We start from the raw sequence: 19664 nt of genomic DNA on the forward strand, positions 1-19664 counted from the left end.
AACACAACTTTAGCCATTTCTATTAAGGAACCATTGATGATTTGTATGTTATACTGTTACTGTGTTGCTACCCTCAATAATGATCAGTTATACAAGGAAGAGGTTGAGTCAGTTGACAAACCATTGAGAGTTTATTCAGTGCATATAACATGTGCAGCCTTATTGGTCACTGAGCCTACAGTATAGTTCTTATTCTGGTAACTAGTATAAAACAGTTCATTCATTCTTAAGCTGGGTACACACTAGACCAGTGGTCTCCAACCTGTAGCTGGCGAGCTACCGGTAGCTCGCGGTCTTAACCTTGGTAGCTCACCTTGCTGCAGGACTGCCGAGTCACCTAGAAGGAAGTGACCTCTGATGCATGCTCGCCGGTGGCATCGACGCCATGGTTGGAGCCACAGGGAAGCATATCAGGTGATTTCCGCAGCCTCTACAGCAATCACCTGACATGCTTCACCGTAGTTCCACCCATGGCATCTACGGTACGGCGGAGAAAGTGACTCCCACCCAGCCCTGCCGGGAAAATCACACAGCGGCCCTGCCTATATCTTTTGCTCCTTAACTGCACGTACCTCCTTAGAGACGGTAATTAACAGTGAAATGTGCCTGTGCTTACATTTTATTTACAAACTACAACAATATCACTGTAATAATTAAATGCATTGTTGTTTTCTATGAAACATTTTTTTATTTCATTAAATTACTTTCAATTGTTTGGTTATTAGCCAGATTCTTTCTTTTCTACAATTTTAGTAGCTCTTCAGGAGGTTTCATTTGTCTAATGTAGTTCACACCTCAATTAACGTTGGAGACCACTGCACTAGACGATATATCGTCCGATCCTGCGCATCGGAGAGACATATCGGGTACATCGTCTAGTGTGTACCCATGATATGCGCGCTCCAGGGATGTCACTAATGATGCCATGATGTAGAATGCAGCATAACACAGAGCCGCCAACCCCCCGTCGGATGCACTTGCCGCATGCAGGGTCCCGTCGCCGGTAATGTCATGCTGGTCACACTTCCTGTATTGTGTACTCAGCTTTAGACCAGTATATAATAGGGAACAGCATATCCTACAGTAGTAATATACTCGTTAATTTGGTCAACAGTTTGCACATGGCCATTCCACAAATTCTCAGTAATATAGACAGTACTTATAAAGGCCAATATCATGTCTAACATTTGTAATTCCCATTAATATGTATAGCAGTATTAAAGTCCAATAAAATTCATTGGGAATGCTTAGTAACATGACTGTTAATATACCTGTGACATGCAAAGTAATGGAAACAATTGTCTCTGATAATACAAATTGGGAACTAATTAATTAGCTGGTTTGGTAATATTCTTATTTATCTTGGATATTCTTTGAATTTACTTAAAACCTTTAGGGATCTACAGAAGAGCAAAGTGTCATCAGCCCAGAGAAGAACTGAAGTTTGTAGGCTGTGAAAGTGAGCACTAAAATAAAAGCACAGAGGCCAAACAGAAATGTAAAAATAGAAATAGGAGCGATACATTTGTTTTGGGCTAAGATTTCAAGTTAGTAATTTATTTCTCATATCTACAGTGTATCCGGAAAGTATTCACAACACTTCACTTTTTCCACATTTTGTTATGTTACAGCTTTATTCCAAAATGGAATAACTTAATTTTTGTCCTCAAAATTCTACACACAATACCCCATAATGACAACGTGTAAAATATTTTTTTGCGATTTTTGCAAATTAAATAAGAAAAAATTACCTAAGAAATCACATGTACATAAGTATTCACGGCCTTTGCCATGAAGCTCAAAATTTAGCTCAGGTGCATTCTGTTTACACTCTATCATCCTTGAGATGTTCCTATAGCTAATTGGAGTCCACCTGTGGTAAATTCAGTTGATTGGACATGATTTTGAAAGGCATACATCTGTCTATATAAGGTCCCACACTTGACAGTGCATGTCAGAGCACAAACCAAGCATGAAGTCCAAGGAATTGTCTGTAGACCTCCGAGACAGGATTGTCCCGAGGCACAAATCTGGGGAAGGGTACAGAAAAGCATCTGTTTGAAAAATGACAGTTGGGAGTTGATTAGCTTGAGTACCAATTATCATACGCAATAAGTTTTAAAACTAGTTGCCTATGATAAAACTCGTTGATAAATGGGCATCTTAATATATAGTAATTTACTATATAACCTTATTACTATAATAATGTATATGAATATTTTTTTTTAATCAAAAGAGACTGTACCTGGCTGTTGATCTGTGAAGCTTGTATGTAATAATTGGGATTTATCTTCACTAATCAGTAACAAATCCTACAAAGTGAAAAATTGAGTGCAGCTGTAATTTAATGTAATTATATTCAGAAAGACAAAAGTACAAACAACATTTTATTTTGTTTAATAAACAAAGAATTTGATGGCAGAGAATTTAAACCTTGTGACATAAAAAAAAATATATGTTTATGATCCTGATAATGACCTTTTGTTTGTTCCATGCATTATTAAATTATTTTCATTTTCTCAATTTGTAGCTTATTCTTTCACACTATCTGAAAAAATATGAATATATATATATATATATATTTACTTCACTGCATCTTGAAGTCTTTTAATGTCTTTAATGTTTTTTAATGTTTCTATCATATCAACTCTCTTGTTTTCCTTCTTGTCATTCTCTCCCTCGCCAAACAAATCTGATTTGATCCTTCATCTCCACCTTACCAACAACCACCAGTGCCTTTTCACCAATGTGAACTCACATCTCTCCATCCCCCTCTCACCTCCCCCTTCCTACCCTCTCTGTCGCTCACACTGAGACCTTCACGCCGCAACATACAGTATGCCCCTTCTACATTCAAGAAGCAATGAAAATCTTTGTTTACTGCTCAGTATTCCCCCCCTCGGCTTCTGTAACCTCCTCCTTACTGGCCTAGCCTCCACCTACAGTACCTACCTGCAGAATTCAATTCAAGCTACACACCCTCCTAACAAAGCCCTCACCAACACTTCGACTCCATACATCTTTCATTATGAGATATACCCTAGCTCCACCACTCTGCTCCATCTCTCCTTCCACCTCTCCTACCATCTTATAAATTCCTCTCACTCTAGTCTCCAATAATTCTCTTTACCTCACTCTACCAGACTCTCCCCCAATCTAAAATCTTTTAAACACTCCCTCAAAATCCTCTTCATACTTTCTTACCATAGACCCTCATGTCCACAACCTATTTTTTTCCAAACAATATGTTAATTTGTGTCCTATTTGCTTCTGCTGTCTCTTATTGCCACCTCCCTCTATATTGCTATGCTCGCATCAGCAGGGTCCTCTCTATGTTATGTTTAATGTCTGTTCTATCTACCGGGTGTGGAATAAGAGATAGACCGTAATTAGATAGACAATGTCTAGATAGATATCATATGGTATGGTGCATACACACACGTAGCGATCAGCCAGCGATACGATATCACTGGCTGATCGTTATGTACCCTCCCTGTTGTGCTGGATGAGCGATATCGATCATCCAGCACACCACCTACTTACCGACGACTATAGCGACCCGCATTCAATGATCGCGGGTCCCTATAGTAACCTGCTTGATTTAGAGCAAGTTCACTGATATGCATGGCCGATGGACGATATCGCTATTGTCCATACGTGGCCATGCATCGCTGGTCGATGGTAAGTTGGTAGAGACCATTTAAAAGAGCGATTTGAACGATAACGGTAAAGATATCGTTGTCGTTCAAATCGTTCTTTTAAATCGCGACGTGTGTACGCACCATTAGACAGTCAATAGTTAGAGAGGGACAAAAGTTTGACAGGGACAAAAAGTCGACAGGGTCTAAAGTTTGACATGAAAATGGTCGACACAAAAATGGTCAACAATTTTTTAGTTTTAGTTTTGTAGCCCTAATCTTCACCCTAACCCTAACCCTCCCCATGCTGCCTAACCCTAACCCTCCCTCCTGGTGCCTAACCCTAACCCTCCCTCCTGGTGCCTAACCCTAGCCATGGGGGTAAGTGTCTAACCCTAACCCTCCCTCCTGGTGCCTAACCCTAGCCATGGGGGTAAGGGTCTAACCCTAACCCTCCAGTAAGTGCCTAACCCTAAAAAACAAAAATGTGTCGTCCATTTTTGTGTTGATCACTTTCATGTCGAACTTTTGACCCTGTTGACCTTTTGTATCTGTCAACCTTCTTACATGTCAAACTTTAGTGTGTCTGACTTTTGTCCCTGTCTAACTAGTGACTGTCTAACATCTGGTGTCTATCTAGACATTGTCTATCTAATTACTGTATTTCTATAGTCCGGAACTCCTATCTACCTTGGCAGGGGGAGCCCACGCTGTGTGTCTCTTTGCTATAGTGTAAGCCCCCGGACTGATTCAGTCTGGTGCTGCTTATTGGAAAATATGGGGGACCCATGCCAGTTTTTCCCCCAGATTTTCCAGTACCAGACCGGGTTCAGAGGTCTGGGGCTGGTTATGCTTTTGAAAGGGGGGGCATACACTTTAAAAAACAAAAAGAAAATGACCCCTTTAAATTTTTCCGCACAAAAGCCTGCACAGATCATACTGATCGTAAATGTTACGGCAATGTCCAGCATTTATATTTATAAGTCAAACACAAGTCTTAGTAAATTTACCCCGAGATGTCAATAAAGTATACAAAAGATATCATCAGCCATTGAAAACCAAACACATAAGAAAGGCATATCAACATAAACATAAACATGCTGCATAGGAATTGTTACTGTCCATAGCTATACATCTGTGCAGCACACGTTTCATACATATTCAGTTCAATTAAAGATGCAATATCCAGAATTTTACAATTGGACGCATATTTAAACTTGGATTTAAAACAACGAGTGTATGTAAAAAGATAGATCGAGAATAGATTATTTGCAATGGACCATCATTGTTGCTATAGAAACTTGCAATTTGCTATATAAAGGTATCTTGAAAACATGATAAGAAAAGACACCGCTTTGCTTTTTCAAGGTGTTATTGACTTAATATTTCATGGGCTAATAGCTATAGAAAATACGCTGGGTAAGATTCTGTGGTATACCTAGAAAATATAAATATATCTCTACCTTGTAAGATAAGGAAGTGCAAAGCTGAACTTTCTGCAAATGCACTTTCTCTTGAGAAATGATTATAATCAGTGATGGGAGACAACATACAAACACCGTCTGTAATACACACCCTAGCTTGTCACATATAACACACTTGATAGACTTGCTTGTGATGTGGGCAAATACCACAGTTTGATAATCTGTATTACTAAAATCAGAATAAAGGTCTTGGCGTTATTTTACCCGATCTGGCCGATTCCGACGCATCAGAACAACAGATCGTGTAAAATATGCCCAAATTGTGAGTCCCCACTCACGATCACGATGCGATGCGTGTCCCCGCTGGTCGCACATCGCATCGTCAGATCTGCAGTGCTGTAGGGAAGATCTGCCAATCTGGGACACAAAGCACTGGAAAAAGTCTGGATGCACGATAGATCGTTTGTAAACTGGACACTTTAAACACCAAATCATGTGCAGAGCTGCCGGGGAGGAGTTTCAAGGGAAATCGTACACATCGTGGGATCGTGTGCAGAACGCCAAGTGTGTACGCACCTTAAGAAGTGAATATTGTGGGCACGTTATGGTGAACAGGAACATAACAAGCTAGCCAATGACTACAAGTAACATTGAGTGTATCCATTTGTCTATAAATAATCTGTTGTTGCCCTGAAAAGAACTACAATTAACTCAAAGGCACATTGCTCTAATAAAATGGTTGCCAGACTACAGTATGCCCCCACAACACCCTAAATTGCTGCTGGTGGGTGGTAAGGAGATTACACTGCTTAATATTTGCCTGTGCATCCCGCCCTTGTGAACTCACCTACATCCTCCTCCTACACTGTGCATCTTCCTTTAGAGCCCAAGATCTCAGCAGAAGGCAGACTTCAGTGTAAGTAGGGTTACCGCTACACCCCTGCCCACCACTGACTCCAGCCCCTCCGCGTTTGCCCCATCTGTCTGTGTCTCTGCTACAACTCTGTGTGTCTGTCACCATCTTAGTGTAAATCTCTCTGCCTCCAACCTATGTGTAGTGTACCTGTTCTTCTCTGTCTCCATATTTGGATGTATGTCCTCCACCCCATCTGTTCCCCTCCTTCTTCTCTAATCTCCCACAATACATTATCTATTTGCACCACACCTGCTCCCCCTCATTTTCTATCACTCCCCTCTTCCTTCACTTCAGCTCCATGCAATAGGCAAAAGCACTGTTGATTGCTGATAATCAAAAGCAATGTGGGATAAGGCACAACCAATACCGCACCACATAACTGAGCCTAAGGGGTAAATTTACTAAAGTAAGAGTATTTAGAAGTGAGTTTTAAAAGTGATGTTGCCCATAGCAACCAATCAGATTCTAGCTATTATCTTTGAGAAGGTGCTAGTTAAATGTTAAGTAGAATCTGATTGGTTGCTATGGGCAACATCACTTTTAAAACTCACTTCTAAAAACTCTCACTTTAGTAAATTTACCCCTAAGGATGACAGGAAAGTACAAATTCCCTACTTTAATATTTTTTGCAGAGTATCCAAATAGGAAACTCGTGGCCTAAGACAAGATATTTGAATAGAGAAAGTTTGGGAATCACCGTTATAGCAGACAAACAGCCGTAACAATAACAAGATCACTAAGGATGCACACCTTGCCTTGTGATCCATTTCCTTGCACATCTGCAAACATAGTATTTAGCCTAACCACCTTCTCTGCTCAGAAAATCTGTACAAATAGCACTGGGCTCCTCTATTTTCTTTCAGTAATGCATACACAGGTATTGGCAGGACGGTACCCAAAGTAGATACACTTCTTTCAGTGCTAAGTGTGGGTCAAGATTGAGGGCAAATACCGAGGATATTGGGCCTGATTCAGAGCTGAACGCTCTGACCAGAGCGCTCGCTCTGAATCAGGGCCCTCCTACCTTTTTTTGGAGCGTCCACATGGACGCTCGCATAGCTGTGGGTTACCACCCACAGCTATAGCGAGCGTCCATGATAGTCGCGATGGTCTTGACCATCGCGACCATCGGGCTTGCGACGGAGACCCTGCGGTAGGGTCTCGCTGCCGCAAGCCCTGGAGTGATTTTGTCTCTATCAGAGCCAAAATCACTCCCACTGACATCACTAGTGATGTCAGTGGGGCCGGCTTGAGACGGTAGGCGTTCCCATGGGAACGCCTCCGTCTGGCAGGCACGCCCACCAAAGGGGGCGTGCTATCAATCAACATCGACAGCACGCCCCCTTTGGTGCGAGACCCGGAGCGATGGTGAGCCCGTCGCTGGTCGGGTCTCGCGCATGCGCACGGCGGAGCTTCCTCCGTTGTGCGCATGCGCAGTGGGGAACATCGACCCACTTGCGAGCGTCCTGCCGCTCGCGAGCGGGTCTGAATGACTCCCATTGTTCCCTTGCTGGAAGCCCTGAGGGCTCCCGGCCATAGTCCTTTTTCCATGCTGTAGTGCATCAGTTGGTCTCCTTGAGGATTTTTCAAGTACTTTTCCTGTTCTGTTTTAATTATAATGGATCGATAAAGAAAATATTTTTTTTATTTATCAATGGTGAGGGTTTTGTGGAGAGTTTTGTTCACTCTATTTAAAAATGTGTACATGTCTTTTTTACTGTTTTTGGTATCTTATAGACTGCTTTTCATTATGGTGTAATAGGGAAGGGTCAGGAAGAGTCAAAGGGGTAAATTTACTAAAGTGAGATTTTTTAGAAGTGGAGATGTTGCCCATCAGATTCTACTTAACATTTAACTAGAACCTTCTAGAAGATAATAGCTAGAATCTGATTGGTTGCTATGGGCAACTTCTCCAATTTTAAAAACTCTCACTTTAGTAAATTTACCCCAAAGTACTTATTGCACTTGAGCTAGAAGCTTCTGAAGGGACAGGGTTTACTTTTTTTCACACACACCCCCTTAGAAGGGCTGGTTTTCACTATAGAAGGAAGATCTCATGATCATCATCCATAGTCTACCTAGTGCTGGTTCAGGATTTGGGTAGGGACTCGGGAGGGTACAATTCCAGTTTTTTTTTAATAATGGTGACTGTATTTATTACTGTTGGCAGTCCTACAACATATACGTGCATTTTTAGGCGTATTTTTTCAAAGCAATGTAATAAAAGGTTTCAAACACAAGATTGATAAATGTAATACAAACATGCCAACTCTCTCTTTTGATTATTTAAGCAGTACATTTATTAGTATCAGGAGAAAAACTAAAATGTTATTTAATTGAAAATGATAATGCAAATAAATATACAGATGTGTCCTCACTCGTCTTTGCTGCAGTTGCGCCAAACAGCCACTCTCGTTGCACTTGGTCCCGCGAGGAGCTACTAGTGCCAGGCGACTTTTTGCATCTATTTTTCACCGCAAAAGCATCTATGTCACAATGCGATGTGACTAGAATGCACCAGGAGACTGTACTCAGGGCCGGCTCTAGGGTTGTTCGAACAGTGCGTTCGAACAGGGGCGCCACCCATACAGGGCGCACCCCTCCCCAACATCCCAATTTCAGAGGGACAGTTGTCGAAGCTGGATTAGTGGCTGAGACGGAATCAGCATAAAAGTTAGCGTGCGTGACGCCATCTTGCGAATGGCAGCTATACATTTTAGAAACAAGAATCTGCAAGACGCCATTTTGCGACCAGCACCATTTTAAGTTACAACTCACAAGCTAAGTACAGATGGCAATGTTTTTAATAATCTACCAAAAACAACTAGAAATACAGCCCCTGAGAAAAGTAAATAGAATAGACAATACACCAGAATACTGTGTGTGTTTTACATACAAATTGGGAATCCCTGTATGTAGACAAGTATAGTTGTGGCAATTGTAATATAACCCAGACATTGATCTACACAATTGAATTTGTCTGAATCCTAAACAGGTTTTAGTCCCACACCCAGACAGAATGGGTCGGCTTCACAGCTGGGGGTAAAACATTTGCATTGCAGTTTGAAACTGTAAGTAAGGAATGAGATATGTGTGTGTATGTGTGTGTATATATATATATATATATATATTAGGGGTGTGCACCGGCCACTTTTCGTGTTTTGTGTTTTGGTTTTGGATCTGGATCTTTCTTCGTGTTTTGGATCTGGATTGGTTTGCCAAAATCACCCTTCCGTGTTTTGGGTTCTGGGTTTTGTGTTTTGGATCTGTATTTTTTTTTTAAAAAGCATAAAAACAGCTAAAATCACAGAATGTGTTGTTTTTTCTGCTCCTATGCTATTATTAACCTCAATAACCTTAATTTCCACTAATTTCCAGTCTATTCTGAACACCTCACACCTCACAATAGTGTTTTTATGTCCAAAAGGTTGCACCGAGGTAGCTGGATTACTATGCTAAGCGACACGAGTGGGCGGCACAAACACGTGGCCCATCTAGGAGTGACACTGCAGTGGCAGACAGGATGGCAGTTTGGAAAACTAGGCCCCAAACTGTACATAATGCAAAGAAAAAAAAGAGGTGCAAGATGGAATTGTCCTTGGGCCCTCCCACCCACCCTTATGTTGTATAAACAGGACATGCACACTTTAACAAAGCAATCATTTCAGCGCCAGGGTCTGCCACACGACTGTGGCTGAAATGATTGGTTCGTTTGGGCCCCCACAAAACAAGCTGCAATTAATCTGGCCCTGCACAAACTGGCTCTACAGAGGCAAGATGTCGTCCTCATCCTCCTCATCCACCGATTCCTCACCGTGTTGTGTACATCCTCATCCTCACAGAGTATTAACTCGTCCCCACTGGAATCCACCACCACAGGTCCCTCTGTACGTTCTGGAGGCTGGTCTCCCTGGAAGAGCTGATAATTCATTTTGATGAACATCATCTTCTCCACATTCTGTGGAAGCAACCTCCTACGCCTTTCGCTGACAAGGTTCCCGGCTGCACTAAACACTCTTTCGGAGTACACACTGGAGGGGGGGCAACTCAGGTAAAATAGAGCCAGTTTGTACAGGGGCCTCCAAATTGCCTCTTTTTCCTGCCAGTACAGGTATGGACTGTCTGACATGCCTACTTGGATGCTGTCACCGATGTAATTCTCCACCATTCTGTCAATGGTGACAGTATCATATGCAGTGACAGTAGACATGTCAGAAATTGTTGCCAGGTCCTTTAGTCAGGACCAGATGTCCAAACTTGGTCCTGCCTGCCCTGCATCACCGCCAGCGGGTTGCTTAGGATACCTAAGTTTTTTCCTGGCAGCCCCAGTTGCGGGAGAAAATGAAGAAGGAGCTGTTGACGTGTCAGGTTCTGCTTCAGCTGACAGTGTTTTCACCAGCAGGTCTTTGCACCTCTGCAGGCTTGTGTCGGCCGGAAAGAGAGACACCACATAGGCTTTAAACCTAGGATCGAGCACGGTGGCCAAAATGTAGTGGTCTGATTTCAACAGATTGACCACCCTGGAATCCTGGCAAAGCGAATGAAGGGCTTCATCCACAAGTCCCACATGCCGAGCGGAATCGCTCAGTCTTAGCTCCTCCTTCACTTTCTCCAGCTGCTTCTGCAAAAGCCTGATGAGGGGAATGACCTGACTCAAGCTGGCAGTGTCTGAACTGACTTCACGTGTGGCAAGTTCAAAGGGCTGGAGAACCTTGCACAACACGGAAATCATTCTCCACTGCGCTTGAGTCAGGTGCATACCCCCTCCTTTGCCTATGTCATAGGTGGATGTATAGGCTTGTATGGCCTTTTGCTGCTCCTCCATCCTCTGAAGCATATAGAGGGTTGAGTTCCACCGCGTCACAACCTCTTGCTTCAGGTGATGGCGGGGCAAGTTCAAGAGTGTTTGCTGGCGCTCCAGTCTTCGGCACGCAGTCGCTGAATGGCGAAAGTGGCCAGAAATTTTTTGGCCCACCCAAAGCGTCTCCTGCACGCCCCTGTCGCTTTTCAGAAAATTCTGCACCACCAAGTTTATTGTGTGAGCAAAACATGGGACGTGCTGGAATTTGCCCAGATGTAATGCCCGCACAATATTGGTGGCGTTGTCAGATATCACAAATCCCCAGGAGAGTCTAAGTGGGGTAAGCCACTGGGCGATGATTTCCCTCAGTTTCTCTAAGAGGTTGTCGGCGGTGTGCCTCTTACTGAAACCGGTGATACACAGCGTAGCCTGCCTTGGAACGAGCTGGCGTTTCTGAGATGCTGCTACTGGTGACGCTGCTGCTGTTGCTGCGTAAGGTGATACATCTACCCAGTGGGCTGTCACAGTCATATAGTCCTTGGCTGCCCTGTTCCACTTGTCCACATATCCGTGGTTAAGTGGACATTGGGTGCAACGGCATTTTTCAGGACACTGAGGACACTTTTTCTGACGTTTCTGTACAGTCTCGGTATCGCCTGCCTAGTGAAGTGGAATCTAGACGGGATTTGGAACCGGGGGCACACTACCTCCATCAATTGTCTAATTCCCACTGCACTAATGGCGGATACCGGATGCACGTCTAACACCAACATAGCAGTCAAGGCCTCAGTTATACGTTTTGCTTCAGGATGACTGCTGTCGTACTTCATCCTCCTCGCTAAGGACTGTTGGAGGGTCAATTGTTTAGTAAAAGTAGTGGTGTTCCTACTTCCTCTCTGGGATGATGAACAACTCCCAGCAGCAGCAACAGCAGCAGCGGCAGCAGGAGGCGTAGCAATGCAGGATCCTCCGGAGGAATCCCGGATAGGAGAGTCAGTCATGCCAGTGACATGGCCTGCAGGACTACTTCCGATCCTGACTAAGGAGGAAATTGACGAGGAGGGAGTTGATGGTGTGGTTTGCAGGCGCTTGGATACAACTGGACAACGGGATTTAGGTGTCCCTGGACTGCTTATGGTCTTAGCCAAAGTTTCTGAACTTGACAGTAACTTATTATGAACACGCTGCAGGTGCCGTATAAGGGAGGATGTTCCTAGGTGGTTAACGTCCCTACCCCTACTTATTCCACATTTACATATGGTACATATGGCAAGACAGTTGTTGTCCGGATTTGGATAGAAATATTGCCAGACCAAAGAGGTGGAATGTTTGGTCTTCTTCCCAGGCATGACCGTGATGGGCTTTTTCATCCCACGGACAACAACTGTCTCCCCCGGAGCCTGAATTAAACAAACCACATCACCATCAGAATCCTCCTCGCCAACTTCCTCCTCAGCGCCAGCTACACCAGTATCCTCATCCTGTTGTACTTCAACAGTGACATCTTCAATTTGCATATCAGCAAGTGGACTGTGGGTGCTCCTTTCAGCACTTGCAGGGGGTGTGCAAATGGTGGAAAGAGCCACCTCTTCCCGTCCAGTGCTGGGAAGGTCAGGCATCGCAACCACCACCACACTTGGACTCTCCTTGGAGATTTGTGATATCTTCTTAGAAAGCACAGTTCTTCGCTGTGCTTTTGCCAGCTTAACTCTTTTGATTTTTTTAGTGGGAGGAGGGCTTCCATCGTCATGTGAAGCTGAACCACTAGTCATGAACATACTAGGGATCGACCTTAGCCGTTCCTTGCCACTCCGTGTCGTAAATGGCATATTGGCAAGTTTACGTTTCTCTTCAGATGATTTAAATGTTTTTTTCAAGGTCATTTTCCTGAACTTTGTCATTTGGGATTGTATGTGCCCTCTACTATGACATTGGGCATCGGCCTTGGCAGACGACGTTGGTGGCATGTTATCGTCTATGTCATGACTAGTGGCAGCAGCTTCAGCACTAGGAGGAAGTGGTTCTTGATCTTTCTCTATTTTATTTTTATCGGAGAAAGTTTGGTCCTCCATTTATGTTATATCGATTTGATATATACGTGCGGCTAAACACAGAAAATATTTTTTTATTTTTGCTGGAGAGTAGTGCACTTTGTGGGTTACACCACCCTTTAAGAAATGAGCCAGCCGGCTCTTTACTTATGGGACACAGGCGCACGCTTGGCGCTGCTCCTTTGTTGATGCACGTGCGGCTACTGCGCACACAATTCACAAACACAGAAAATATTTTTTTTTTTTGTTTGGACTGGAGTGTACTTTGGGGGCTCCAGCACCCTTTAACGGTCAAGCCAGCCGGCCCTTTACTTATGACACAGGCTCACGCTTGGCACTACTTTGTTGATGCACGTGCGGCTACTGTGCACACAATTCACAAACACAGAAAAAATATTTTGTTATCTGGTTTGGACTGGAGTGTACTTTCGGGGTTACAGCACCCTGTAATGGTCAAGCCAGCTGGCCCTTTACTTATGACACAGGCGCACGCTTGGCACTACTTTGTTGATGCACGTGCGGCTACTGCGCACACAATTCACAAACACAGAAAAAATATTTTGTTATTTGGTTTGGAGTGTACTTTGGGGGTTACAGCACCCTTTAACGGTCAAGCCAGCCGGCCCTTTACTTATGACACAGGCGCACGCTTGGCACTACTTTGTTGATGCACGTGCGGCTACTGCGCACACAATTCACAAACACAGAAAAAATATTTTGTTATTTGGTTTGGACTGGAGTGTACTTTCGGGGTTACAGCACCCTGTAACGGTCAAGCCAGCTGGCCCTTTACTTATGACACAGGCGCACGCTTGGCACTACTTTGTTGATGCACGTGCGGCTACTGCGCACACAATTCACAAACACAGAAAAAATATTTTGTTATTTGGTTTGGAGTGTACTTTGGGGGTTACAGCACCCTTTAACGGTCAAGCCAGCCGGCCCTTTACTTATGACACAGGCGCACGCTTGGCACTACTTTGTTGATGCACGTGCGACTACTGCGCACACAATTCACAAACACAGAAAAAATATTTTGTTATTTGGTTTGGAGTGTACTTTGGGGGTTACAGCACCCTTTAACGGTCAAGCCAGCTGGCCCTTTACTTATGACACAGGCGCACGCTTGGCACTACTTTGTTGGTGCACGTGCGGCTACTGCGCACACAATTCACAAACACAGAAAATATATTTTTTTTTGGTTTGGACTGGAGTGTACTTTGGGGGTTACAGCACCCTTTAACGGTCAAGCAACCGGCCCTTTACTTATGACACAGGCGCACGCTTGGCACTACTTTGTTGATGCACGTGCGGCTTCTGCGCACACAATTCACAAACACAGAAAATATTATTTTTTTTGGTTTGGACTGGAGTGTACTTTGGGGGTTACAGCACCCTTTAATGGTCAAGCCAGCCGGCCCTTTACTTATGACACAGGCGCACGCTTGGCACTACTTTGTTGATGCACGTGCGGCTACTGCGCACACAATTCACAAACACAGAAAAAATATTTTGTTATTTGGTTTGGAGTGTACTTTGGGGGTTACAGCACCCTTTAACGGTCAAGCCAGCCGGCCCTTTACTTATGACACAGGCGCACGCTTGGCACTACTTTGTTGATGCACGTGCGGCTACTGCGCACACAATTCACAAACACAGAAAAAATATTTTGTTATTTGGTTTGGAGTGTACTTTGGGGGTTACAGCACCCTTTAACGGTCAAGCCCGCCGGCCCTTTACTTATGACACAGGCGCACGCTTGGCACTACTTTGTTGATGCACGTGCGGCTACTGCGCACACAATTCACAAACACAGAAAAAATATTATTTTCTTTAGCACTTGGGGGGAGCACCCCTGACGGACAGAGCACCCCCTGGACAACACTACAGCACCCCTTTAGGACTGGGACACTGCTCAGGACTTTGGAGTGGACACAGCCCCTGTGGACAACTGACTGCACAACACAGTCCAGCCAGCCCCTATGGACTTTGAAGTAGTGGACACAGCCCCTGTTAACAACAGCACAGCACAACACAGTCAGCCCCTATGGACTTTGAAGTAGTGGACACAGCCCCTATGGACAACAGCAGCACAGCGCAGCACAGCACAGCACAACACTACTCTGCACTACACTACACTACACTACACAGCCCAGCCAGCCCCAACTCCCACCCTCCCTCTTCACTGTCCACAGCCGAGTGAGAAAATGGCGCCGACGCGGGTACCTTATATAGGATCCAAAACCCGCGAGACCCGGAAGGCGGGATGATGACGTTTTGCCTCGATTTCAGATCCGAGTCAGGCGGGAAAAGTCGAGCCTGACTCGGATCGGCCTCGGATCGGGGGGGCTCGGGGGGGTTCGGATTTCTGAAATCAGAACCCGCTCACCCCTAATATATACACACATATATATATATATATATATGTATGTATAGAATCTCATGCATAAACACCGCACATTACGCATAGTTGAGCTGCTAACATGACACTCAGTAGCGAATGTACAATATCCTGCATGCGAATGCTGTTTATTAGCTGCATGCGTGCACATCTGCCCCAAATCAGATAAACCTAATTAGCGTCTTTTCCCATATCCCTAATACTTATATAATGCACACTTACACAAAAGGTTCCATAGCTATAAAGTAAAAGATCCAAGTTTTATTCATTTATTACAAATGCTGTGAAATAAAGACTATTTTGGTATCTAAGGTTTAATACGTGATAAGTAAGCAGTGTTTGATATTATACTGATCAGCACTTTATCCACAGCTTTCCGGTATCAACAGTGTGAAGATCGGAACATGCGTTCGCAACTTATGAACCGTAAAGACATAAAGAACCAAAATGTATTTTTGTGCATGTAGGGGAAATAGAGGAGGCAACAAGCTGTAAGAAGCTGTTCTGTGTCCATTTGAACCAACCTGTTAAATGCCCTGTAACAAATGCACCCACACTGGGAACCAATGGAATCAGCAACAAACTCCTCTATTGTGTTGTCTATTTCTGGGGGGTATAAATATGTGTGCTCTGACCCTGGGTTTCTAGTCTTCTTGCTGATTGCTGATTGATGAAGGGTTAACTTACTGATGCCGGGATCTGGTCCAGAGCGCTTGCGTATGTATAACTGTACTTGGGTCTGTATAATTATAATTATTATTATTACTATAGCGTGTAACTGACTGTACTTTTACTTGAATAATACTTTGTGCTTTGGAACCACAGGTTCAAGGTCTGGAGTCTTTATTTACTGTATGACTGCGTACGCAAAATAGCGTCATCCTTAGAGGTTTATAGGAAGGATATTAGAAGGTATAGGAAGGAGTGTATAGAGGTTAGAATCTAGAATCCTTACAGTACTGTCCCGCTGTTCCACCCGTGGGCCGAAGTGGCCCGGAGGTGGTCAAATCGGGAGGTTGGGGACCCCGGAGTCTGAATGGATGCTGTGCGCATGCGCGCAGCATCCATTCAGTGACGGGGGAGGGCTGGGGAAGCCCAGCTAGTGAGACTCCCCCCAGCCTTACGTAATTTGGAGGCGTGCCTGCATGTCACATAGGGGGCATGACCTATGGTAATTAGGCCACGCCCCCATTTTCGGTCGCACGCGATGTTGGAGCGCACTGTAGAGAGCCAGCACAGGGTGCTCCGACCCCTGGAGCCGGCCCTGACGGCACTGATGAGTCTCTCAATCAGCATTGCGAAGTGATACTGTACAATGCAGCAGGTGCAGCTTTTTTCTACGCCAAGTTCCATCTACAGTCTCAGTCGCACACAGATATGGAAGTGTCACATATCAAAATAATCAGCACAGTCTCCTAGTGCATCCTAGTCGCATCGCATTGCAACAGGTGCCCACACACTAGGCAATATTTTACACAATCAGCCCGATTCCGATGCATCGGGACAACAGATTGTGTAAAATATGTCCACTCACGATCACGATGCCGATGCACGTACCCGCTGGTCGTACATCGCATCTTCAGATCTTTCCTGCTGCAGGCAAGATCGGACAATCACAGTCACGATGCACTGGAATAGTTAGGAGGCACGATACTGTAGATAGTTTGTCACATTTTAACACCAAATCGTTCCCACGACTGCCGGGGAGCTGCAGGGGAGAGTTCAAGGGGAAATCAGACACGATATCGCATCGTGACCACATTGCCTAGTGACGCCCAACGCTTGCACAGGACCTGGCAGCTCACTCAAGCCAGGCATATCACACTGCATGGCGTATGGAGGCTAGATGAGCAAGGACACATCTGTATTAGCTAAATTGAGTTTTTAAGGATTTCTTATAAATGTTCCATTTATTTGCATCCTATTCTCTAATTATTCTGGTTTGAGAGAACTGTGACATCCAATGAAGAGATGGTGATTTGTTCCAACTCAATAGTTGATGTGTAAAAGTAAGTAAGCATGCAGTTGTACAGTTTACAATCACCATGCAATCATAAATAGTTTCAGCTTGACCATAAAACACCTGAAATATATCAGATTGACACTCACGGTGTAGCAGTAAATTCAGCAGATCTAGCACTCAACTGCCTTAGAAGGTCTGTGAATATTGATGAGGATCATATGTATGTGAGAAACAAGGAACTCATATGAATATTGATGTTAGATGTTATTGTGACAAGTAAATCTCATATATTTGAGTTACAATGTCCATTGCAGAACATTAATCAGAGATTTTGTAGTAACTGCATGTTTTGGATTACCTGTACAGGTTCTTTAATATTCATTATCACTGGAATATGTTGTGGCTTAGTAGCTGCAGCATTCACCTCGACTTTCGGTACTTGTTTTGCCTCTATAAGTGAAACAACTGAGGTAACTGCTGAAAAAGAAAGCATATAAGTGTCTGCTTATTGTCAATTTAGATAATTGCTTACCCTACAAATTCTAAAGGTGCCTATCCATTAGGCGACATGAAAGTCTAGCGTTCAGACCTTCAGGTTGCCGAGGTGCGGTGCCCGCACTGAACGTCATTCAGTGAAGGAGCCCGACCTCCTATCTCTGAGCATGCCGAACCTGACGAGCGTCGTCAGGTTAACGGGCATGTTCAGTAGACAGTCGGGGACGGAAAGGACCCAGCGTGCGCGCGCATCGCTGGTCCTTGCCGGCTATCCATTACCCGACTTTGTGAACAATGCGACCAAAACCTCCTATGACTGAAGACAGCACATACTGTGAAGCAATGCATTAGGTCGCTCTGGACTTCACAGACCCCACTCAGCCGGGTTGGGTACGGGATCCCGGCAGGTGAAAAAGGAAGCCGACAGCTGCACCCCGATAGTCAGAATCCTGACACCTAAATGTAAGTAGCCTAACCCTCCCTCTTACACTAACCCACCTTTCCCGTAGTCTAACCCTAACCCTCCCCCTGCAGCCTAACCCACCCCCTCGTGCATAACCCTAATCCCTAACCTTAAAGCATACTGTCGAGATGCCGCCAGTCGAGATTGTGACCCTGGGATTCCGACTGCTGTCGGGATTTCAGCGCCGGTATTCTGAGCACAGGCATCCCAACCGCCATAACTGCATCCCCACTCAGCCAGCACAGGATCGTCCACTCATGTGCCCATAAGGCAGAGACACTGAGAAAACTATATAGCTTGGGCAGGTAAGTTAAACATATTAATTACGAAAGTCCTCCCTAGAGTCCTGTAGCTGTTGCAAACCAAGCCAGTATATGTGCAAGTTCCAGTAACACACTCCAAGCAGCATGTAACAAGTTCATGTAAAACTATAGATAAAAAAACTTTTTAAAGAAAATTACTTTGGCCAGATCTTCTGTGAAGGGAATGATGTGTCAAATGCAATTTTTTCAGATATTACAATGTCACACCTTAGCCCAGCATACTAAAATAAACATAAAACATTTGGTTGACTTGGTGACTTAGCTGGTTGGTGAGAATTTCTTGGTATTTATTCCTTAAAAAGCAATATAGACTGGTCTCTGTGTTACACATATGTCCCAACTGTAACTCTGCTCTTGTCCACTTGGAACTGTGGTATAAATGTACTAAGCCTTGGAGAGAGATAAAGTACCAACCAATCAGCTCCTAACTGTCATTTTTCAAACGCAGGCTGTTAAATGGCATTTAGGAGCTGATTGGTTGGTACTTTATCTCTCTCCACTTTATCTCTCTCCAAGGCTTAGTAGATCTCCCCCTGCATAAATAGGAGTTTATGCATGTCAGACCAACCCACAAGGACACATTGACAACAAATCAGTCACTTGGAAAGTTTACAGGTCGTAACCGGATATCATCAAATAATAACTTTGCCCTATTACCGTTTGCAGCAATACAGGAAAAGAGACATTTACCTAATAACAAGTTTTACCAACATCTCAAAATTTGCCACTTTGTCTAAACCTCACTTCAGGAAAACTCTCCCAACTGGAGCAAACACGTATCTATAATCCTAATTACAGAGGCTCTATATCCCTATTCCATTATGCAATTATCGTTCCACTGATAATGGATTTAGGGCCTGATCCACTACTGATCGCAACAGCGATTATGCACGCAATTGGTCAATTGTTGTGTTCTGCGCATGCATGTGTACCGCAGTGCTCGTGCGCGAACTGGCCACTGCGATCACAGTGACTACGCAGACCCATTTCAGAGTGATTGACAGGAAGTGCCGTCTGTGGGTGGTGACGGGGGGGTGGTTGGGAAACGCAGGCGTGCTACTGTGTTAAAACGCTGTTACAGGGGAGTGCATAAATTACCCACTAGTGTAGTGTGCGATGAAGTCAGCAATAACTCATTAAGGTCAGAGCTTGTGCAAGTGTGCCTGAGGCTGCGATGATGCTCGATATT

General features: G+C 44.3%; 1 protein-coding gene across 1 annotated transcript in view; it reads right to left on the bottom strand.

Moving 5' to 3' along the window:
* Positions 1–19664, bottom strand: part of ENTHD1 (ENTH domain containing 1) — a 71740-nt gene that overhangs the window by 40676 nt on the left and 11400 nt on the right. The window contains exons 3-4 of the mRNA XM_088456927.1: positions 17553–17671; positions 2246–2312 (exon numbers count right to left, since the gene is read on the bottom strand). Of these exons, the coding sequence (XP_088313053.1) occupies positions 2246–2312; positions 17553–17671 (186 nt within the window). The remainder of the gene's footprint in view (positions 1–2245; positions 2313–17552; positions 17672–19664) is intronic.

This window comes from Taudactylus pleione, unplaced genomic scaffold, assembly GCF_031769625.1.
Source record: "Taudactylus pleione unplaced genomic scaffold, aTauple2 ptg000726l, whole genome shotgun sequence".
NCBI classification, from domain to species: Eukaryota; Metazoa; Chordata; class Amphibia; order Anura; family Myobatrachidae; genus Taudactylus; species Taudactylus pleione.